At 36.4% G+C, this 24,914-nt stretch overlaps 1 protein-coding gene across 6 annotated transcripts in view; it reads right to left on the bottom strand.

Moving 5' to 3' along the window:
• Positions 1 to 925: 925 nt before the first annotated feature.
• The window catches only part of DLG5 (discs large MAGUK scaffold protein 5), a 98,132-nt gene continuing 74,143 nt past the window's right edge, over positions 926 to 24,914 (bottom strand). For 2 of the 6 annotated variants that reach the window (XM_042018540.1, XM_042018546.1), the window contains exons 17-34: positions 22,856 to 22,994; positions 20,869 to 21,016; positions 20,222 to 20,343; positions 19,082 to 19,171; positions 17,688 to 17,856; positions 14,639 to 14,716; positions 13,817 to 13,979; positions 12,794 to 12,927; positions 12,060 to 12,224; positions 11,538 to 11,721; positions 10,126 to 10,274; positions 9,654 to 9,824; positions 9,137 to 9,333; positions 8,171 to 8,314; positions 7,858 to 7,985; positions 6,991 to 7,100; positions 5,137 to 5,246; positions 926 to 2,783 (exon numbers count right to left, since the gene is read on the bottom strand). In XM_042018540.1, the coding sequence (XP_041874474.1) occupies positions 2,680 to 2,783; positions 5,137 to 5,246; positions 6,991 to 7,100; positions 7,858 to 7,985; positions 8,171 to 8,314; positions 9,137 to 9,333; positions 9,654 to 9,824; positions 10,126 to 10,274; positions 11,538 to 11,721; positions 12,060 to 12,224; positions 12,794 to 12,927; positions 13,817 to 13,979; positions 14,639 to 14,716; positions 17,688 to 17,856; positions 19,082 to 19,171; positions 20,222 to 20,343; positions 20,869 to 21,016; positions 22,856 to 22,994 (2,505 nt within the window). In that variant the 3' untranslated portion in view covers positions 926 to 2,679. The remainder of the gene's footprint in view (positions 2,784 to 5,136; positions 5,247 to 6,990; positions 7,101 to 7,857; positions 7,986 to 8,170; positions 8,315 to 9,136; positions 9,334 to 9,653; positions 9,825 to 10,125; positions 10,275 to 11,537; positions 11,722 to 12,059; positions 12,225 to 12,793; positions 12,928 to 13,816; positions 13,980 to 14,638; positions 14,717 to 17,687; positions 17,857 to 19,081; positions 19,172 to 20,221; positions 20,344 to 20,868; positions 21,017 to 22,855; positions 22,995 to 24,914) is intronic. The other 4 variants (XM_042018541.1, XM_042018547.1, XM_042018542.1 and 1 more) reach the window with 4 other exon arrangements.

The following is a 24,914-nucleotide window of genomic DNA, read 5'->3' as shown; positions in this document are numbered from 1 at the left end:
TTCAAAACTATTTTTAAAATACCCACATAACTACTTTCTTTATTTAAACATCTGGACAAAATTACTCTTTCCAGAACAGGGGCTAAATCTATCTCCAGCATGTAATATATAAAGCAAAATGGTCTATCAGGAAACTCCTGATCAGAGCTAAAGGCATCTCTTTCTAGTGTTCCATCATGACTTCAGTTCTACTTTATTGTGATCAGAAGATATGCAATGCATGGCTGTTACTGACCTGCCAGAACCTGCCTATTCTCATTTTCTTCATCCTCTGTTAGATGACACTACCACGGTGTGGTTTTTCAAGAGCAGATAAGGTGCAAGTCCTGTCTTACGACTAAAGGCTATTACTAGTTATGCAGATTACAAGACTTGGCCATTCATCAACTGGGTTCATGCTGAAGCTGACTATTTGGCATCTGAGAATAAAGAAACTGATAAAATAGAAAAGTTAGTACATAATAATTACCTTCCCTAAGCTTTCAGATAACTCAATGAACAAAAGAGGCTGGACTGTCTGAAGTGTAAAAGCTGAGAGTATTCTACAATGTGCTTTTAAGCTAATATTCACATTCTTCCCCAGTGACTCTCCCTTGAAAATACCAGTGATATACTCACTCTTCAGTTAAGGCCTCCATCCAATCAACTGCATTTCCATTTGAACTCCTTAACACCAATGGGCCAGAACATTAAAAATGTTAACACAAAACACCTAACTTCTTGTGTCCTGCAATTTTTGAACATCTCTGGTATTTATGCATTCAAGGATAGGCAAGAGCACAAAACAAACTTGCTCTTCTCAAGGTGGATATCTGAAACTATCAGGTGGATATGCCAATTTTAGTCAGAAATTAAAACCTTATATGAGGACTCAATTAAACAGAGTCAAAAAGAGCATGAGCTCTATGCACCCATTACACACAAGTGAAGTTACAGAAATTGACCTTTATTTAGTAATCAGTTTCTTTAACTTTTTTTTTTGATACAAAGTGACATTTTCATTTAGTACAGAAAAATCCATGTCAGAACAGTACCTGTCTGTTTCAGTTGTACCACTGGAGCCTACTCTGATCTCAAACTTTAAAAAACAAACAAAACAAACAAAAAATTAAGATAAACAAAAAACTTCTGTCCCTCACCATGAGAAGTACTTGGACTACTAATTCATCCATACCATTTCATATTTATTAATTTATATATACAGTATTATAATAGTATGGTATAATACTATATAAAATACTATATATATTTTGGATGTTTTTATAGTTCAGAATACTCTATATAGTGTATAACTATATAAATGCTATAAAAAGTATTTTGAACCATAAAATAGCAACTGTAGAACAGAATTTAAATTTAGATCTTTCTTGAAGAACTGTGCAAGAAGAATCCCTTTTTTTAATTATAAAAGCTGCAAACAGAAGCAAAATTACAGCCTGTAGTGTAAAACTAGAAACCCTACATAATGAAATGTTAGAAACAGTGACTGAGAAGCAGGTCTACTCAAATAATATTTTAAAAACCATTAAAATACAGTACCCAGGAAACATGGCACAAGAGACAGAAGAAACAGGTACAAAACCTGTGTTAGGAACACAGAGTCAGAAGTGCAAAAAACCAAAAAGGGAACCGATATAATAGAGTTTGGTACAACAGGTAAATAAGTATTGCAACCAAAACTAAACAATCACTTATTTTCTGACAGTGAAAACACTAACAATTAAGTACCTTTCTAAAGGCTTTTAATCAAAGCCCTAAAACTGTGTCTGCTCTTAAATAAAAACAGTCTATGTGAATGCTACACACTGAAGTACAAAGCTTAAGAATTACCCTGCAAAATTGCACCAACATAAGCTTTCCATATTTACAGTATCTAAAAGTGACAGAACACAGCATGCTAGGCCTAGTTTATGACTCTCCCCCACCAGTACTTAATCCAGGCCCAACAACCAAAAATTATTATTTGTCAACACATGTTGAACTTGGATTGCTCAGATACATCATGACGTTTAAATATTAGCTTCATGCATAAAACAAGAAACGATATCTTTGACAGACAAGCATTGACAGGATACAAACAGTGGTCTGCCCTGTGTAGGAGTGTACTTCCTTTTGAGCTTACTCCCAATGTGTACCAATTCAATCTCACATTATTACCTGGTTGTCAAGTCAACAATGTGCTTAGAAATGGTCAAAACTGTAACTAAGAGTCACATTGTACATAAACTGTCCACTCATACTCAGAAATTTCACTCCATTTTGGAGAGTTACCTCATTAAGTGAAAGGACACAGAGTTAAAAAAAGAACAAAACAAAACAAAAAGACGTTCAGGTAAACAGCAAGAACCAAATACTTTGAAAAGGTTTTTGTAAACTTGTCATTCTACAGGGTTTTGCAGCATTGTTAAATTCATTACTCATGGACAAGTACATACAGGTCACAACCCTCGTGACAACCTGTCATGTGTACACGCACGACATAAGAGACAAGCTTGCTGAAGTGATCTACCCCTTCCCACATGCCTCATCAGGTCCTCAGGTGTTCAGTGTTATCATTCCCCTTCATGAAACAGAAATCACTTATGGATATCTTTATAAAGACAGAAATGAACTGAGTCCATTGGATAGAATGTTAGTTGGTTATTTACATCTGGAAAGTAGTTTCACAGCAAAATAAATCTACAGTGGGCCAGCTGGGATCCACAGGACCTTGTTTTGTTCTTGGTCGACAGTTGTCATAATCTGAGTGCAAATGCTTGAAAGGGCTCCTCCCTGGACAGTGCCTGGAGAAGAAGAAACCACACACACAAATGAGACTGGAACAGTTATAATTAATTACCAAGAACAGTCTTCTGCATCTATCTGCAAAGTGTTTATCAACAGATCAGAATTAAGCAACTCAACTCAGTATCTGACAGATGCATGGCTCTATTTAAAAAAAAAAAAAAATAAACAGAGCAAAGAGGTCAAGCATTCAATACACAGTTTCTTCTGCTAGCTCCTAAAACAATCCAGGGAAGTCAAGGAACTGATGGCTATAATCAACTAAGACAACTGTTTTGTAAGAGGCCTCCATGTACTATTTTCAGAGGCATCAGGTGGCAAAGTTTAAGACTAAAGATGGTCAGAACCTGCTATAATAAACCTTCTCTGTTCAACATGTGCTGTTAAGAGTTTTATATTTACAGGGTAATATACATAGAGACTATAGCTGTAGCAACTAGACACTATTTACAAATATTAGAAGTAAATTATGAGCAGCTCACAGATCGCTGAGCTAAATTAAACAGCAGTGGTTGCTACTGCAATTCTTATCGCCAACTACATTCAAGGAACAACAGCACGCAGCTCCCTGAAAATCAATTCAAAAGATAAATGAACACCTTTTATTCTACCCTTGCTAAACATAAAAAGTAAAATGCCAACACTGACACATGGGAGGATTGTCTTCAATACTTAAAAAAAGAGGAACTTCATGACTTGAGAAATACGTCAGCAAAGCCTCTGGCCACAGTTACTACTAATGCTGAAAAGGTATGGGAAGTCTTATACAGCTTAAGGCATAATTCTTCTTTTTCAAAAGAGAAAATACGACGTCACAAACATAAAATATTTGGCTCTGCTATATATACTACAGTTAATGATGTCAGGTGACTTTGGATACAGAACACAGTAATTGAAAAGGTCTATGAAAGGTGACAAATGGCAGGGAAGAAGTGATTCAGATTACACACTGTTCACAACTTCATAGAGGAAACAATGTCAACTTGAAAGCCATTGGTCAAAAAGTGAACTTCATGAGGTAGTTAAAGAGCTCTGGTCTGAGAGAGTGTGACCTATAGCTCCATGACTAACCTACCATGTACAGCATGCCTATCTACAGGCTTATTTTATGTACAACACTATAACTTCAACAAGCCTGAATGTCAGTGCAATTTGAACACCAACCCTCTCTGACTACCAGCATCTGGAAGTGTTGATGACAGCTGGAGTCCACTGCACCTGGCACCAACAGAAGGAGGCCCTTCCCATGGGGCATATGAGAAGATACACATAAGATGCTCTTGGACTGCTCTTGGAGTGCCACTTCCACTATCAGGGTGAAACTAAAATGTCACAAATGACGAAACAAGAAGCATGTGGTGATGCAATCTGGCCACATGCATGTCAAGTTCTGCGAAAGTTTAGTATGTACTATGTAAAAACATTTGTATGGCTATTACATAACAGGTAAGTGATTTTGTTGAGAACATGTGGCTTCTCTCAGGATGCACTGAGCGAGCTCTAAATTAAACACACCCCTTTGTCTCTCTGCACTCAGTAAAATATTTCTGTAAGAATCCCATTTTTCAGGGGATGAAAAGTTAGATTTTGGCGAGTTTAGGCTGTTTGTTCTTTTTTTTAAGTTTTGTTGCCATGCACATCAAGATACATTCAAAAGACTGGGAATAAAATTCTAGGTATGTGGAATCACATGGAAATATACTCTGAAATGAACAGTCTCCAGACACTGTTTTCTTTCTCTGATAAAAACACAATCCAAGACCGATTTCATAATTTTATGAAGTTAAAAAGGCTTCTAAAGGTGAATTTAATTATTCCAAATTACAATGCATGCTCAAGAAACCTTGGACAATCTTTTTTCCATTGTTGAAACATTTAAAGTATGTCTCACAAATCACAAAATCACACAGAATTACAGAAAGGTTGGGGTTGGATGGACCTTTGGAAATCACCATTTGTTAATTTAAACTACAAGGGGTTTCTGTTGTTTTGTTTGATTTTTACAATTAAAAAAAAAACCCCTTGTACTCTTTAGAGGGTATAACACTGACAACGCTGTCAAATTGTCAAATCTTGACCATAGTTTCTAAACTACTGGCTAGTAATAAAACCTTTTCAGAACCTCTTTAGATCATAAGATTCATAACATTCAGAACAAAAACATGTGGAAGATTTCTATCTTGATATTTCCTCTCCTGGTAAAATAAAATAACAGAACATCAGTTTGTCAAAAGGGAAGGCAGAAGGAAAAAACCCAAGGTGCTCATTGAAAGGACATTGATCTTTTGAATTAAAGTGCAAATGGATTAAATTACCACTGTGTTCCTGCTGAAAGTTTGATTAAATACTAACCTGTAAAGTACTTGCTATACTCCTGTTCTATTTTTTGAGCGGTCTCAAATTGTTCTTTGGAATGTTTTTGTGTAACTTTGTCCCTCAGGAAGATTGGGTCTTTTTGCTCTCTGAAAAAAAAAACAAACAAAAGAGAAAAAAAAAGGAAACACCTTGTATAAGAGTAATTTTTTTAATGGACTTGAAAAGAGTCCCTCTAGTTGAGTGCATAATAAAGGCTAATTCACATGCAAGCAGACTCCTAGGCCCAGAGTGCCATCTACTGTGTTTCAGCAGTATCAGCAGAGTCATCAGGATCACTTCAGTGCCAACAAATTTATCTGCTGTCAGACCAAGACAGTATTTCTTTAAAGTTTCAGAGACTGGGACACAGTTGAGGAGGAAAGAATATAATTTTTTCCTGTTCATATGAATTGGGTCATCAATTCATATATATGCCAGTACCCCCTACACAAAGCTGGGCTCAAGTACCGCTCCTCTAAGGGCTTGTGAAGGATCAAGCATCAAGCAAACACAGTAGTTCCATGTTATCATATATATGACACATTTTTGAGATGCCTCTTTTTCTATTATACAAGCTCTTGAAAATATATGAAAAAACCAGAAAAATACAAATGCTAAAATAATTATTTAAAAACATAATTACTAAACTAACCTATCATTGCTGTGGAGCATTTCAGAGAATGCCAATAGAACCTGTACTGTATTACAAAGGATGTTTGGAGAAACTTTTGGTGCTCACAACAAGCAGAGACAATGTGCCACTGCAACCTATACTGCCAGAAATCCTTGCTCGATTCATTTCATCTCTGTCACTTTCCAAAAAAAAGAAAAAGCTGTAATGGTCACCATTTCATTTCCAATGCAGGTCAAGACATGACATTTCCATTTATCATTTAAGTGCACAATCCTATAGTGGTAATGAAATACACCTCATTGCTCTATGTCCTGTTTCTACTTTGAAGTAGTGATACTTATCTTCTTTATTAAATAGGTAGTAATCAAATTTACCTACAGATCAAGAATATAAGAAATCTTCAACTTTAAATATGAAGAGAGCACAAGTGTAAGATCTCTTAGCAAAAGTGTTTCTTAATATTCATGTTGGAAGATTATGCTCCTTCTTGTCAAATCAATCTATCAAAATGTGTAAAGGCTTTCTCAAACACCAAGGGATGGACTGGGGTTTGCAATTCATGCATTCTGTTCCTGGCTATATTCAAGCAGGAATTTCACAATTACTGAAATAACACAGCCTGAGAAGACCACAGTGTATGCACTATGTGGTAAAAAGGGGCTTCCCTTGCTCTGTTTACTAGAGAATGAAGGTGGGAAAGCTGATGTTATGAATCAATTGGCACTGCATCCACACCCTTCCCCTTCTAAGAAGATGAAGAACAGCTCTTTGTCATGGTCAACACTTAATCCTCAATGGATCTTACCCATATCTGTCTTAAAATTTGCTAGAAAGGTTAGCAGGAAAGATCCTTCTGGAGGACATTCAGTTTGGTCTCCATGGGTTTCTTTGAAAGATTCACTTAACTGTCATGCAACTGAAATGAAGTTAAGACCATATACCTCACAGTGGGTTTTATGAGGAATAATTTCCCCATTTTACAGAATCTCAGAATGTTCTGAGTTGGAAGGGACCCAGAAGGATCATCAAGTCCAGCTCTTCAGTGAATGGCCCACACAAGGATCAAACCTTGGTGTCATTAGCACCAGGCACTGGGCCAGTCTCAGTGGCTGCTTTAAGAGATTTAAGATGACTTGGATGAAATAAACAGTAATAGTAAACCAGACTTATTTTAAGCTAGAATAAGCATCCCTGAACTATACCCCTCACAGACTTACTTGATTTGTTTAGCATTTTTGTAGCGAATAAAAATTACAATAGGGTAGATATGAACACTGTGGAGCCGTTCGATGGCATGAGGAGCGATGTCAAGCAGACAATGACAATCCTAAGATCAAATGTAAATGCAAAACACTCATTCAGTTAAAGAGCACAAGCACACATGCAAATCCCCCATTTCTTCCCTTACTTAAATCATAGCAACCCAAAAGAATTTTGCCATACATTTAGCATTTTGGGAATACTGAGCAATTTGTACCCAAAGGATTTATAACAAAAGACAAAAGATGAAAAATTGCAAGAAATTGCATTCATAGTATCAAAAGCATGCACTGACAGAAATAAAAGTACTTGAAGAACTAATGAAATGAAAACTCAGATTGAAATATATGCAGTACATTTTTTCAAAATTTAAATATTCCTATTAATTTTCTCTTTCAGAAATCATAAGCAAACACAAGCATTAATAGGACTTTCCATGTGGTTTGATTGAAAACTGTAAGCAATGAACAGACTTTAAGTAACATCTGTCTCCAGGATTACAGATGATGTTTATATTCTATATGACTGCATTAAATGGAATAGGTAAAAAAATTAAATCCTTTTTTGGAGGGGGTAGAGGATGGAATTTAAGAAAATTATTTCTAACTTTATTTAATAACACTGTAGAAGAATTTCTAGTTTCTATGAAGTTGAGCTTCCTTTAAATAGTCACATGACAAAGTAAGGTAAGTTTTATTTTATTTAGCTGCCTGGGGAACAGTTCTCAGAACGTCTTAAAGGATGACACTGCTAACATAAATTCCCACCCCCCCAACATAAGTATGTAAATTGTACAAAGAACTACAGCATTAAAATTAACTCACCTTTTCTGTTATCTCTTTTATTGAAGCTACAGTTGTCACATCAAAATGTCCACTCCTCCGTTTGTAATCAATAAACAGACAATCCTTCACACCTCGTTCAATGGCTTGCTGGGAAGCTTTCATAACCTCTGTTTCATAGAAGAGATTCCCTTTCATTACTATTCCTTAGGCACAGAACAAGGCTAAGAAGACAATGTCTGCAAGTTCAGATCCTTGGGGGCTTATCCATGCTTGTGTTATCATTTTGTTCATTTATACACATTACTATCACGTATTCTAAGCATGAATAAATTAGTTATATTTGCATACTTACCAAGAGGACATCTGCAAAATTTTCCAGGGGATTCTTTGACCAGCATGTCTTTCACAGCATCAAGTAAAGGTCCTAGAATAAGGACAGGCCTAGGGGAGGTACAGTCCACTTTCTGGACACGCTGATAAGCCAAACTTGCAGAATCTATACACAGAGAAGACATTTATTTGTAAAAGTATACATTTCCTGGCATTCCTCAAACAAGCAGAAGCATCCTTCTAGGAATTATGAGAAGACCACCTCTGCAAGGTCAAAGGACCTTGACAAATACAAAATACAGTCAGTCATTACTGCGATTTTTCCACTTGACAGATGAAAACAGACATTTTTCTTATTGAACCTAGTGTTCATTTAGAAAAATTGAACTCCTCACCTTCGCCAATCATCCCTAAAAGTGTAAAAAAATACACAGTATTTGATATCTCTGGCTTGGTTTGTTGAGCTTTTACAAGGAAGTAAGTATTGTAACCAACATGACTTTTCTAAAGGAGTGAAGAAATAAAAGTGAAGTTTTTGAGTGGTGCACAGGATTTCTGTCTAGACTAAGCAACCAAGACAGAAATTAAATAGTTGAAGATCAAAACTATATATCAAAAAGAATCTCCCTCTCCAAATGAAATAAAAAAAGACTGGACATGGCACTTGGTGCTATAGTCTTGTTGAGGTGTTAGGGCATGGGTTGGACTCGACGATCTCAGAGGTCTCTTCCAACCTCGTTATTCTGTGTGATTCTGTGTGTGAAATAGCAATGCTAATAGGTCTAGGAAGAAATTACCAAAGTATTATTTTGAAACACACTGGCTTGTAATTTAATACAAAAAAAAAAAAATGTTATTCAAAGTAATTATCACCATTTGTATTCAGAGCAATTAGAAAGGAACATTATTTGTTGTGCTGTGCTGCACCTGATTAAAAATGAAAGAGAAATAAAGGCAAACCCCTCCCAAGTATAACAAAGGTACTTGCCATCCAAGAAAGGAATTGAGTCTGTACTGATTGTATCTAGAGCCAGTAAATCTTTTCCATCTTTGGAACCACTTCGCTTATGTTTATGCTTTCTTCTGAAGAATGACCTCCTTGCTGCTGCTGACAATGTCTTAGATGAACTGTTTTCATCTTTAGCCTCAGACATGCTGTGTCTCCTGTAGAATTCCTGATCCATCCTAGAATAAAACAGACAAAGTGGCTGGTATTTAAAGTTATCTTTTTAGAATTTTTTGACAGTATCATGGCTGGTGATGCTGTGCCTGATGCTCCCCAGGACATTTTCATTTCTAGTTTATTATTTAGCAGCATTAAAACAAACTTGATAGAGCAATATACTTAATTCAATGTATATTAAAATATGCCATCCCTAAAATGACATATCTAAGAATTACTAACTCCCAGAAAGAACAGAAGCAAACAAGTCTTCTGTCTCACTAGTCAGACTTTTAAAGACAAATACTTTTTAAAGAAGAATACTGCACCTGAGGTCACTTACATGTATTTACTTGGAATCTGTCCTCTTTCCAGCTTCTGAGCATTCTCGTCTAGCTGCCAAGCCATCCAACAACCAAAATTTCCCTGTGGTAGAGTGTCATCCACATATAAAATGTCATCTTTTTTAAAGCTTAAATCCTGTTCCATCTCTGCCAGACGGTCATAAAGTGCTCTGGAAAGGAAGACAAACAGGCTCTGCAAGTGGTCTATTATCAACTCAAGGGAAGAACACTCCTTTTTTGAAAAAACTTAACAGATTAGTGGCACACACTGAATTTCAAAAACACACAAGGAGTGAAAAGTGAAGACTTGCTATACTAGACTGTGTACTCGCTGTCAGAGAATAGCTGGATAAATTAGTAAACTAAATTTTAAAAAACCTGGCGAAACTAATGTCCTCTCTCTCTCTTTCATGATGGTCAGCACATTATCCTAACAGCCTTATGCTGTCATTACCAGTCATGCTCAAATACCTGATGTAGAATCCATCTCCAGGAAGCTCTTTTATCTTATTAAACTCTTCTATTCTGTATTGAGTCTTTATTTTGATGTTTTCTCCAGGCTTCAACATTTCAAGATAGGCTTCCTCAGCCGTTTTATTTCGCATGTCAATGGACCCATACTGCAAAACATAAAAAGAAACCTTTAGATGTGAAATTGTATTTTAACAAGAAATAGAATTAGGTGAGCTTGTAAAACATGCAGAATGATTTTGTTTTTCTCAGTTGCAGGTTCTATATACATAAGTCTTGTCACTTAACTCTAGTACCTTAAGATGTCTAGCAGGAGACTGAGACATTACAGTGGAAAACAAAAAACTCGAGTGCAAACAGCAGAGAGGTACTGTGAGAGAGCACTTCTTGAAAAAGTTTTCCAAGTGTAATCTGAGAATCGTAAAATTCACACTGAAAAAAAATTAATATATTTAGGGATAGCAAGTAGTCTGAAGGAGGTCAAACATGATTACAAAGCAAAATCTAGATACTAGAAGTTCAATGGGAAAGTGTCAATGCCCACTTGTATCTGAAAAGCTCATACAGACGTGTTTATCACCTTAACAGTCTTCACAAGCAAGTAAATATTCTCATTTCAGATACAGAAAGCGGAGTCAAAGACACAATATATGGTATGGGGAATTATAAGAGAGAATTGGGTTGTGAGCTATAAAACCTGCCTGCAGAGGCACATGGTGGCACACAGAGGTTTGTCTCCACCGGACCCTGGGGGGAGGAGGTGTCACATGGCAGAGCCCTACTGAGAGCAGCCTGCCAGGAGCTGGCGGATGGGTGAGCAGTGCGTGATCACCACATAGAAAGAAGTGTGCTGCTGATGTGGCAACATGGGATAGGTCACACCATATAAGGAAATACTGTGTCTTAGAAAGTGTATAAAACCAGCTCATTCCTTTGAATAAATGATTCAGATTTCCTGCTGGTCTGTGTCCGTGATTCTATCACTGACAAAATGGTTTTCCCTAAACTCTCTTTAAAATTTCATAGAGGTAAGATCAATACTGTTCTTTGTTTTACACTATCTTTCATATCCTTGCTTTTCTCCTACATACAGAATTCCAAGCTTCCCATTTAGATGAAGGGAGCAGGTGTTAATAATTACAGGTAGACATATGTGAATCCTTTCAAACTTTGGGGAATCTTGTGCTATCAACAGTGATAGTTCTCCAGGTTCACGTCATCCAGCTCTTCACGTGCTGCAGCCAAAATGCAAGTTTTCTTTCTGACCAGTCCTACCTGGGTTTTGTGGCAGGAACTCAAAATTCATGGAATATTCCACACTGTGGGACAGCACAGCACAGCACTTGGTTCCTCCCTCTTTATACCATCCCAGCCATTCATCAGCACACTGCAGACATTTCTGAAGTGCTTACCTCAAGTATCATGTCACCCAAGACTAGCCCATCAGGTCCTTTTGCTGGGCTATCATCATCCACATCTGAGACAAATATTCCATACAGGTTTCCACCACATATTTGGATTCCAAGATCGACTTGGGATTTTTTAACAACAACAATTCTAGGTTCAGGGGTCCTTTTGTTTGTGTCCACAGGGCCCCTTTTGACAGAAAGAAGTAACATGCATACTGTTAAAAACTTGCATTGCAGAAAATCAACCTGCCATCTGAAGAATATATATTTATATAAATATTATTTATAATAGGTCACCTTTCCAACTAAACCAATCTTGCAGAAAACTTTCTTCACTCCTTGCAGACCTCATGTTTCAGAAACAGTCTGAAAACATGCACATTTATATTCTGGGGTCCACTTAACTTGTCTGCTGACTTATTTCAACCAGACACAGCATTCACAGAAGTACACTTCATTTTTTAATACTCTTCATATCCACCCTGACCATTTACTTTCCTTTAAGACAAAAGTTTTACTCTCTACCTTAAGGAATTCCGGGGACTTGTAGTTGGAGTGGTTTGTTTGGATGGTGGTGTCATTGTTCCTTCATCCTGCTCGCTCACAGTGTCGATTACGGAATGATTGTCAGGCGTTGCAGCTCCGCTGCCTTGAGGGGTGGAATGATTACTCACAGGTTCTAAGCGAGAACTATGACAGGGGAAAAAACCAGAATAAAAGACTGGTGGGTTAATGCCAAATATCTTCCACTCAAAATTTTTAATTTGGCTGTAAGTCAATTTTAAAGTAAGGGAGATAAAACACAAACCAAATAACTCAAATGAGCATGCCAAAAAACATACGTTCACCATAAATCTAAGAGAAAGACAAAGCTCTCTTTTGAGGTGTGATCATGCATCAAAGTAGGATGGGTAATTTCACCAGGTCATATGCCTTCTCTAATTAATACTGGAAATTCCAATCATGGAAAAAAAAGTAAAAAAAATTTGAAGTATTAAAATGTCATAATCCTAGGAAGAAGTAACCTTGGATTTTAGTTTAGTATATTTAAGGATTATGCCTAAATAAAAGAGAATATATTTAGATGCATCATTTTTCTTTTGACAAACATGCATTCATACATTACTTTTGCAAGCAGTTACACTTATCAGCACACATGTGCTCATGTTTGCAAATATATTAAGTGTACAGAAGTTAGTACTAGCTAAATAATTGTGTGGACAGAAGAGCTAGTTTTTCCCAAGTCTAGCCAGCCTTACCTTGACCGTGAGTGATTGCCAAGCTGATACATGTGTGGGTTATACTGAGCCAGAATGGTGATGGTGTCACACTGCTGCCCAATGATTAGCCGAGCCTGTTGCTCTGTAGCATTTCTCAAATTTATTCCATTAAACTATGGAAAAATTGCACAAACCAGAATGTCAAGTTTTCAAACTAGCAAAACTAGCAAACTCATTCTTTCAGTGTCCTAATTAGTTTAATGTCTAAATGCTCACTTAATCCCACTGGAGCAAATAGGAGAATGAAAATGTTGCTAGACAGTGATTCCTAGGGTTTATTCCTTGGAAGGAATCATCAGAATTTTCAAGTATTTGGTAACCTGACAAGGAGTTTAACAGTATTTTCACTGTTAAAAGACATATGTATTCTGAGCTGTGCTATGATTTGATATCACTGATTAAATACAAGTTGATTCAGATCACCAATCTGAGTAAATTCAGAATTTAAAGATAAATTCAGATCTATTCAGGTCTATTTTAGTATGAGAAACACTGTGCAACAGAAGGTGCTTTAACATGATGCTACATTTACAAAGCAGGTCTGTGCTTTACAAAATGCTATTCTGTGTGTTTATCTAACACAGTAGGCAGAAACATCATTGAGCCTGCATGAGTAATTTTTTAACCAGGTATCTTAGCTAAGGCTATGGCACAGCAACAACAGCATGAAGCTCAGTAAAAGCCAGCTGCTTGAAAATGTACTCACCTCATCAGGCAGAGTACGGTGTTGGGACTTTTTTGTTTTAAGTACTGAAACTAACTTAAAACTGAATTATATCTATATAAGATGGGAGGTAGGTATATCATCAAAAGACATTATTTTTATGATAAAGGCTGAAAAAAGTCACAGTCACAATCATGGAATATTACAATAGAGAGTACTCTTTGCTACATCTCACAGTGCACAAGGTTTCCCAACACAGTCTTTTTGGGGAAGGCAGTTATGGCTGCAGTCATACAAACTGATTTATTAAACCTTAGAAATAGTAAGCAAACAATTACCTCCAGTAACTGATCACCATATTCAAGGCCAGCTTGATGGGCAATGCTCCCACCTGTTACTTTAGAGACAAATATTCCACCATTTTCTCCGCTCACAATGGAAATCCCGAGTGGCTCAGAACCCTTCTGCACTTTAACATGGCGTGGCTCTTCCATGTAGGGCCTTTTAGAGGAGATAGGTAAAACTGATTTAGAAAAAAATTGCACTTGAACCACCACAATATCAAAGTTACATGCAATATTTATGCCTGTCTGAACTGTAATAATAAAATAGTTTTAAACAGTTACTTAAAAAACCCACTAACTGTCAACTGTCTTAAATGCATTCCCTTAACATCATGCAATGTACAGGGGCAGAAGTAAATGTATAGCAGGTACACGACTGCTCTAAAAATGATGGTAAATACGAATTATAAATAGTATGGTCATGAAGTTGATAGGAAAGAAGCTTCCAGATGCATATTATATGAAAGGAATTGAACCATTGTATATAATATGTCATTGTCAAACCATATTCCAGAAGGGTATATTACAAATACAAATGTTGGGAGTCTTCATTGCCAGTGAAAATAAACTTAATGAATAATAAGGTGGTAAACCAAAGGACAACAAAGCACAAATATCATATTTCATATTTGTATGCTGGGAGACATAAATTAGTAATGAAAATTAAGCAGTTGCAAACTCAAGCCATTAAGACAGCAGTTTGCATGGTAGCATTACAATTACCATGCAAATTCTCCTCAGGGCAATTATCCAAACGTAAAAAAAGCACAAAGTGCGCAATACTGCTTGAGAAGGACAACCTTAGATCAGGCCAACCTCAAACTCCTTAGTGATGAGAACCTAGGCCTAGGAGCCACAGGGATTCTCAGAAAAGACCTATTACGGAACAGATATCTGAAAGATGTAGAAGATTTGAGAAGACAAGAACACTTAGAACAAGACAAACAATAGTAAGACACCAGAAAGTATAACAAAAAAATGGCCTATACAAAAGAAAACCCTGATACATTCCCCTTTCCTCCCCCCGTATTTGGGATGTATCCACCTATACAAATAGGGCTGGTCCATTCATGATGTGTATAAACAAACAGTAGTCTTCTAAAAAGTCCTGGTTCCTACTATTATAAACTTAATAATGTCTACACAGCAAGAGGCATCACCAGGTGTTAACAGTTGAGCTCACTGTGAATGAAACAGCTTGGGCACCAGGTGTGGTGTATTTTTTATTTTAATACCACTATACTGCATTTGACATGCATTAATTTGAATGTTTTCTTTCCTAGCATTTCATTATGCCATAGAGATGTTCTCTAAATTGTGCCAACTGTTTAAACTACTTTATTGTGCTGTTCAGAGACAAGAAGAGTTAACTGGACTTCACTCACTACCACTGCAGTGAGTGAGGCTGAGGAAGGATATTTTTTGGAAAAGTAGGATTTGGAGCTGGGGGCAGAGGGAAGGGGACATTGTTTCATAACTATGCACATTGCCAGACTTTGAAGGGATCCTTGTGGTAGCCTTCTGCAGCAGAGGTGTAATAGTTTGCCAGCTTATTAATGCATATGAGATAAAAACTGTTGGCTGCTGGCATGAATGCAAGTCTGGAACACAGTTATCTTACACCACTGTTAGAGGTAATGCCCTCAGCAATTGCTTACCAATGTACTGAATTTAATACTGATGTTCACATTTTTTGCATGTAACCTAAACTAATTAAATTCTGGTAACTTGCAGAAAACTGATTTTTTTTTCACTCACTTATGAGCATGTAAGCAATGTTATATGAAGGTTCTTCATATGTCACAAAATTTACCAAGATATATTATCTCATTAAAAACTAAAACTGCATCTTTCTGAGCTTTGTTTATTGTACTTTTCTGCTTTTTCATCTACCACACCCATTTTTAGTTAGTTTGCTTTGTATTGGAATAAGAAGGAATCAAACCTATACAAATTACACAGGATCCTATCTGAGAATTCTAGTAAGTACAGAATGACAGATAACTATGCCTGTATAGCAAATCAGTAATAAAGTAAAAAAGAATGATAACATTAAAAAGATGTTTTACTTGATAAGCAGTGCTATCAAAATCAAGCTAAGCATTTTTCTATAATATTCAGACTGCCTGCCAGGATCCCTAGACATGGAATAGAGAAAAAGTCTTAACTGCTAAGATCTTTTAATTTTCATTTAAATTAAAATCAACAGAACAAACAGAAACATTGATTTTTTTTCCCCTTCTATATTATTATTAATTTTATCTGGGGAAAAGCCAGTTTTGTATTTTGTGGGAAACAGAAAGCTTATAAAACCCCCAAAATTTAAACATTTCTTAGGACAGATATAAGTAGCTACTTTCCTAAGCTGAGAACTGTTTAATAGTTTGTTTTGTTTTAAAAATCCAACACCAAACCTTAGAATTATACTCTTTTTAGAAAGTGAATTCAGACTATACAGTAGCACAGCAAGAGTAATGGGGCTGGAACCTGGATGTACTTCAATAATCTGATCAACGTTAACAAAAATTGTTATTTCCCAGAGATCAGAACATGTATCTTGTGCTCAAAGACACAAAAATATAGGAGTGTCAAAACCCCAGCTTGTTCAGCTGAACACTCACATCATTAGTCGTGAAAGAGAAAAGACATTCTGACTTGGAATTTGCAAGTGACAATCAGAGGAACATTTATACAAGAACACAAGTTGAGTACATGTAGTACAGAAGTCACACTGAAGTAAGAATGAAAATTCACAAAAACCTCTCTACATTTCCTTTCAAAATAACACTGTTCTTTGTACACAAAACATTCTAGAATTGCTACGATAACTTAGTCACAAAATCTTCAAAGAAAACAAAAGTTTCATGTAACATTCTATGAATACATTTTTATTACTACCAGAAAGGTTAGAATACAGAATATCCTTATGACTTTACCATTCACATTTCTTGTGGTCAGTGTTTTTACAGAAATCACGCATACAAAGGGGTGTTGAACTCCACATAAATGTAACCTATTTCAACACATGGGAGCTCCTTTACACTGCCAGAATGGCATTTAGCTGCCTTATTGGAAATAAAAGTCTGATTCAAATTTGTGTCTTACTGTTCTCTGCTTTGAATTTGTGTAAACTTTTTCATATATGCGCTCTAGCCAGATCATGATAAAATGAAAACAGATGTCCAAGACTGATACTATAAGCAACGTATCTTTGAAATATTCATTGTAAAATATAGTCATTAAACACAAAGCACATGTTTTTAAGAAAGCTATCACATTAGATTCAAATTCTGCAAGCAGCTACACATAAACTGAACGCTATTATAGCTGTGGTCCAGGTACAGGCAAAGGGATCAGTCAGAGCAGTAAAATTGCATCTGTACATAGGGATATGTTCTTCCACAGTTATGCACTCGATTTTTCACGTTATCTGGTTATATGGAATCAAGGCACAGTGGTTAGAGCACATATTCTGCAATGCTAAGGCACCTGATATTTAGCTATCAGACGTTACTAAGTCTTAATTTTGTTTAGATTTCCAGACTACAGAACAAGGCTACCATAAATAAGCATGTTGAACTGAAAGGGTGTATTCCAATTTAGGCTGCTCTTACTTGGTGTGGCCATTAATCTAACATGGAAGAAACAAAACCTTTATGAAATCACTTATTCTTAAAATCCACAAAAGGATCACTTATATACTTTCTAAAGAAAATAAAACCATGCAATTAACAGGACCTGAGATGCACCTCTGCACCTACGTATTCATCATTTAAATTAAATGTTCACATTCCTTCAGCCTAATCAACACACAAAATTTCCTCAGACACCTTTGTAGTAAAAACAAAAAACCTGGGGACCTTACCTATCTTTTCTACGTTCTCCAACAGATACAGGGCTAATGGAAATCCTCGGTAATGTAGAAAGGGAGTTCTGAGACTGGCTGCTGGTGAAGGAAGATGTTTCCAAGTTAAGAGGTGACTGGGGAGGAGTAATCAAGCTGGGACTGCTACATTCAGAGTGTGACAAGGAGCCTAGGAAAAGTCAACAGTTGAGTTTTAGTATCCTGCATCTGTTATAAGTTGGCAGATCTACCCAGACACGGTGAAAGACACCACACATATGTGAGACAAGAAAGAGGACTGTCTGTTCACTATCTGTTAGTCATGTAATGGGCTTAGGCAGACCAGGTAACTCATTTCAGACAGTGCAAACTTACTGTCCTTAATGACTCTGTGTTAAATCCATCCTCTCTAAGTGTGCAAACAACTACTGTCGTTTTCAACAGGAGACAACGTTACAGACAAGCTACACCATGAGCATGTCTGAAAAGCACGTTAAAGAAAAATAATAAAAGACAGGAAGGAAGTAAAATAAAAATCTAATATGTAGGTTTGTTTCCAAATAAAATATTTATGTGCAGCCCTTCCCTTTACATAGGAGATATATTATGCAACACCTGAAAAAGATAACAGAACCCAAGCATGAATCCTACACAGGGACAGGAAAGCTCTGAAATTTCAGACAAGCTTGACATGACTTAGTTTGCATCTTTACCCTGGTTGTCCGCTCCGTAAGTAATCTACCAAACAAGTGCCCTGACAGTTTGCTCCCTTTCAAAAGCTAGAGAAAATAAACTCAAATTATTAATCACAAATGAAAGCTATTTTTAAGAATTATATTTGCCCAGTTAGGAAAAGCACTGCATACAATACATTAAGGCTGCAGAACATTTGAGCGATGATGGCAGTGAAGAGTTGCTGATTGCTGACAGCAAACTCCTGATTCCACAGCACTCCAACTACTGCTTGTCTTTAAACATCTTCCACCAGGCAATTTTGAGCGAAGTACTGGAATATTTTCACTGCATTTCAAATAGTATAATTTACAATCAGTGATACAACGTAAGTAAATGATATACTTACAGACTGAAAAAAGAAATGCAAGTTATCTCACTGTTAAAATTTTCAAGGCATCATTCTAGAAGAAATGACAACTATCATACAGCAATGCTTATTCTTACTTTTGTCTACACTTTTACTCAGTGTGCCATGTACTCAAGTCAACTATCAGAAAAAAACAACTTTCTAGTGGAAGTTTCTTTTCTTTTTTAACGGTTCCCCGGCAAAATACAGATTTTGTAATCTTAATAAAATTGTCCTACTTAGATCGTGGAGCAACCTGATTTAACAACTGCAAGGGCTTTGTATCAGTTATACTGAAAACAGTACGATTAAAATTACTTATGAAATAATTCACCTCTGTCAGAGCCCATCATGGACCTTGGATATCTTGGTGTTAAAGGGATCTTAATTCGTTCTGTTCTGTATTGCAAGTTACTCGAAGAACCTATTTTTAAAACAAGGAAACATTAAAATGACAGAAGTAAAAGCAGCTACATTAAACAAAAAGTACATTTAGATTGTACTTCTTCAATGAGGATTAAAATGGCCTCTAAATGATCAAGACAAGAGCTTTGATGATTACCCTCATAATTGTGAATATCATAATTGTAGCAAATGATCTTGATTACACAGTCAGTATAAACAGAGCACAACGCAGCTACACAGTATATATGCACTGTTTATCCTTGTATGAAAAAATATTTTGAGTATTTTCCTATGAAGTTAAACTTTACTCTAAGTCCAAGCAAGAATCTAACATCTCTGTTCACTAAGAATCCATAGGACTTTGCAAAGGGCATTTAAAATATTCTTATTACATTCTGCTTGGATGAATACAACATCACTGATATACTGGTTGCAAATAGTTATGCTCCTTTTTGCTGTGCTTATAAAGCTACCATGCTCTACTCAGTCTTTGACAGAACACAGGAGCACAAACACTTACAAAACCCCCAGTTACTACATAAATTATAATTTTAATAAACCTAAAATGTTAAAATGTCACTTCTACAAAGCATGCATTTGCTTTGGTATCATTAGGCTCGGCATAAATAAAGTTTACATGTCAATCAACTAACATAAGCATAATTTATTTTCCAAGAATACCGTTTACATTTGACCATTAGTCATCCTTGACTTTTTGTTCAGGGGGCTCTCTCCTTTTCTTTCTTCTCGCCAGCTCATGGAATGTCAACCTTTGGCCCTACCTCCCATCTCTCTAGGATACTTTCAAAGTGTAACAGACATGGAAAGGAGAATCCCTCACACACATAGACCATTTCAAAGAGACTGTGAAGAACAAACTAAACACAGCAACTTCCAGGGAACACCTTTAGTCATAAACCCAAAAGAAATGAAGCAAAGGAACACCAGAAGCTTTTAGGCTTTGCCAACGATGACAATGCCATAACAGGGGTACTCAAGGAGTTTCCCATTTATAATTTTCTCCAATATACACAAATCCCACAGGAAATAAATCAGAAAAGCTAGTTACCAAGTCTGGCACTAGATGGCAATGAATTTGAGCCATGAGATGCTCTTGTACGTGAATTTTCAGAGTAGTCATTGGAGTGTTTATGACTTAGGTCCAAACTCAGGCGACCTTGATGCTGGGAGCTACATCAAAAGAAAAGCAGTATAGAGCAACAGTTAGAATTGGGCAAAGAACCTCAGCAAACAGAAACTGGCCAACAAAAAATTTTGGTTAGCCCCTGTGCTACTGAATAAAATGAATGCTTCTCTTCTTCCCACTTGTACACTGTCCCATAGTTTTATGAATTATTAGAAGCCAAAAGAAAAATAGCCTTGAAGTACTATAAAAGAGGAGAAAGCTTTGCTTGTTTGGGCAATGACAAGAAAAAATATTAGAAATTAGTTAATTAAAAAGTTAATTTCCTTGTCAGTATCAGTCAGTGGGGCAGAGAGAAACCTAATCCATCAGTTACTTAAAGACACAAAAGCAACTGGCATATCATTTATATGCAATAAGAATGCATTTAATAATGCAGTAATGGCTTTAAGAACCCTGGATCAAAATAACACTCAACAGCAGTATGTTTTACTCTGCACTCTACCAAACCACCAGAAGCAATTTTATCCTAATGAAAACAAAATTTTAGGGAGATAAAAAATTCAAAACACCTGGGATGCAGATGCTGATGACATATTTGGCTGGCAACTGATGGGCAATTGCTGGTGTGAACTCTATGGCTCCAAGCAGTATAGATTGGATTTCTCATAACAGCAGTCACTGCAGGACATGGTGCTAAGCTTCTTGGTACCGTCCCTGCTTCAGATGATAAAAGCATATTCTTATCAACATTATTACCATATAAAGTACAGATTTTAAAATACACCTTAATATTTTATAATTATATATTGCAACATTTACATATAAGATAAATAAAAATATTGGCATACAAATACATTATTAAGCACCATACGACACCTTTTTGATAATACATGCATGTTTAAAATCTTGTCTATAATTCTGTAATGAGTCAGTAATAAAGTGGATTATATTACCCAAAATGAAGCCATTCACAGCATATGATTTTAGTATGTGCTAGTAAATCAAAAGATGCTCTGTTTTCAAGTACAGAAGATTTTTATTCAGGAATGAAAATTCTGCATTTAGTCATCCAACCAGCATGCATGTTTCTATTTGGCACTTGAACTGACTGTAGCTAAAATTATTCTGGTTCCTCTCTTTTGTTGCCTCAAAGAGGCCCACTTCTAACATTACTTTAAATTCTAGAATTTCAATATTTATTTCTGAAACTTACTACTCAAGCTGTTCTTTTAAGTACACTCATCCTTCAGTACTAAACTAGTCTAATTTTCTCTTAAATGAGTTGGTATCATAGAACACAACAGCAAAGACTTGTTCTCATTTCAAGACAGACTCATATTGTCTAATATTGTCTAGTAGGTTTGACTTGACTCAGTTATTGTGCAAAAGTATCATGCTAAGATAAAAGTTAACTACAAGGCTAGAAATAATACCTTTTATTACTTTTTCTACTATCATTGAGAAAGAGAGAAAGTGAGAGAAGAGTAAAAGAAATCAAAGAAGAGGAAAAGCTTCTTGGTGTGAGCTACTCTTGAGCATGTCTTTACATTCTGAAAACTGACTGGGACACCATTGTTTGAAGCTCTGCATTTTTCCAGATACACAGATTATTACCTTCATGTTCTCCAATAAGAATAAAATCTTCCATAATTTCTAGAACTTACAGGAGTTTGGGGCTTTACAAGAAGAGAGGATAAACTCATAAAAATCAATATTATCTTGATTTGAAATTTAAGATTAATATACAACTGCTGAAAACTGAAATCTAAGACTAGACACTAAAGAATGAGCAAACTATCTGACAACACATTTACCAAATGCTTCTTGACTATTTCAAATTAACTAGCATACAACATCCTAATTACCTCGTTAAGAACTCCATTTAGTCAGTGGAAAACCTGCTAACATGAACTTCAATACCAACAACTGTTCAATCAACTGAGACAAAATGATGGTTTCTGTTCCACCTGATTATATTGATATATACTGAGCTTCTTGTGAGTCCCCTCTTCAGTATCTTAATATCTCAAACACACTCACTTTTAACCTTTTATTTAGATTAAGATCACAGTCAGTTTGGGCACTCAGTATCCGATATCCCAAATATTTACAACAGGTAGAACTTAATGTGTTTCACTTCCTGAATAACAGATCTTCTTCCTTGTAAGTATTTCAGAAATAAAGTAGGTAAAGTCTGGGATACTCCATTTACTTTCAAAAATACTGGAAATCTTACTTGTCCCCCTAATGGACAGGCTACACCTTGTTCTGCACTAATGTATTGAGAAATTCTCTGCACAGAAACTGATGAAAACAAATCCTTCAGGCAGAAGTTGCCCAGCTTCGTTAGCGATTCTTAAGCAGGTTTCACTTCTTTACAGTCCAAAAGCTGAGCACACCATGTTCAGACCACAATAGACCATGGAAATATGTTTTCTGAGTCGTATTTCTTCTGTACTTAACTAAGTGCAGAAGTACTGACTAATCCCCAATACTGTCCAATGTGAACAAACGCCTTGGGGCATTCCTAGAAAGCAGTTAGGTTCTGTCACTCACCTCCTGACATGCTGCCAGGGTACAAGGCAGCAGGCACAAAGCCATCACTGTGCCTAGCAGAACGTTTTGGGGAATATGTTGCCCATTCCTGTAGCTCTGGAGACAGATGCTCCTCACTAGCTGGAGCATATTTCTGCACCTACAAGAACACAGAAATTTGATTACAGGAAGTTGGAGATTTAAAAGAGTAAAATAGCCAAACTGTGGAACAATAAGCAATGTCAAACTTTCAAGTATCCATTCCAGAATGTGGAAGCACCACAGTGCTTCTTACACCTTTGTCTTTCAATGATGTCCTTCTAGCCATTTTTCCCCCATCCTACTTTGTTATTATTTTTTTTCTTTTGCAATCTTCTTAGGCCAATTTTTGCAATTTAACTGATATTTTTTGCTTCAATGAACCATCCAGGATTTAGTTACATTTCGCCGTTAAAATAACACCTCCACAGGATATTTCAGCCACTATTGCTGCAAGTACTTGCTACAGAAGATCTCGCTAAAAAGCCAGAAAGCATTTTCCTCCAAGCCTGCATTTCCAGATACACGTGGAGTAACCTCTCTTCAACAAGCAATTCAGATTTTAGAACCTCACAACTTCTGTTCTGTATATAACAAGTAGACACTGGTGAGTTAAGAACACATGAGAACAGCTCAGATATTGACAGTGATCCAGGAGAGCTGCAAAGTGTAGGGCTCAGCACATGGTGTTCATACATCTGAAATGTACAACACAAAATATGAGACTGATGCATGTAAAAAGTGAAAAATAATTATTGAAAATGTTCTCACAGTTTTTATGATAGCAGTATTTTAATTAAATGAAGAGTTACTCAGAGCTCAAAGTCTCTAAAAGGCAGAGGTGCCTTCTTAGAACCAGTACTTGATCATTTTCATGTCTACACTAGTAATTGTTCCACCTACTACTCAGGAATTAAAGCACACTTAACTTTATCAGCTTATCAAAGTACACAAAATTAACTGTGTATATACACATCTAAGTAAACTGACAACACCCAATATGGCTACAAATTAAACTACACTGTATTTTGATATTACAAATACTACTTCAGGAGTGAATGTGTGCAGACCGGGCACTACTGTCACAACAGCCTGATGTAGTTGCAATGGACAAGGGCAATTCCATCAGAAAAAAAATTTCAGAGTGAACGATGTCCACATTTTGAGGCACAGTATCACTTGTGCTCTCCAGCCAACATCTTTAGAGTTACAAAGCTCTGCCTATTTTCAGGCGGACAGGGGAAAGAGAAGAAAAATAAAAAAGAATCATAGAACCTAGTTTTAATTGAATCCTAGAAACAAAAATTAACTAATACATAAAGTAACCTTAAAGAAACAAAACAGAAAAAAAGTCACTGTAATTCTATTATATAATTTTCCTCTCTACCTTGAACCAACGCCTACTTGACACCTGTAACACAGCTCGGGCAGTACATCGAAGCAACTGCAGTATGTCCCCACATACCCTTTTGGTATCCTCAACAGTGAGTGCCAAAACCACCCACTCTGTTCCAGCTAACAAAGCTCCTGGGCGCAAGTCCTCAGCTACATTTGTCCTTGCCACAACTGGCAACTCTTCCCTCACTCATTTCTCACTATACAAATAATACTATAATTATAACCAGGGCAGTGTGTATGCTCATGACAATGCACTACAACGAAGAATGGGACTATCAGTGCTAATGGATCAACTTGATATTCTACATAAAGCAAACACCCCCTATTCAAATGTGCTCAATATCTTGATGTTTTGTTGTTACATATGTGCTAAAAACAGACATTAGCATATGCCCTCCTTCACTTCTTGCAGTGCAGTTCTTGATGAGAACAGGTGACCTTTCTCTTAGCCATACTACTCTTCAGACCAAATCTGCTGATTACAGCTACAAAATTAAACCCTTATGCTTTTCTGTCATTTGTTGCGCTGGTTTTGGCTCGGACAGAATTCCTTTTTTTAACAGTAGCTTGTATGGACTATGGGTTTTTTTTGAATGTGCTGGATGCAGTGCTGGTAATACAGGCATGTTTTTGTTTTTGCTGA

Source organism: Corvus kubaryi, unplaced genomic scaffold (assembly GCF_017639235.1).
Source record: "Corvus kubaryi isolate FWS band 111438036 unplaced genomic scaffold, C.kubaryi_AGA036_p1.0 138, whole genome shotgun sequence".
NCBI lineage: Eukaryota > Metazoa > Chordata > Aves > Passeriformes > Corvidae > Corvus > Corvus kubaryi.
Note: the sequence above shows the minus strand (reverse complement) of the source record. Positions and strands in the feature narration are given on the sequence as shown.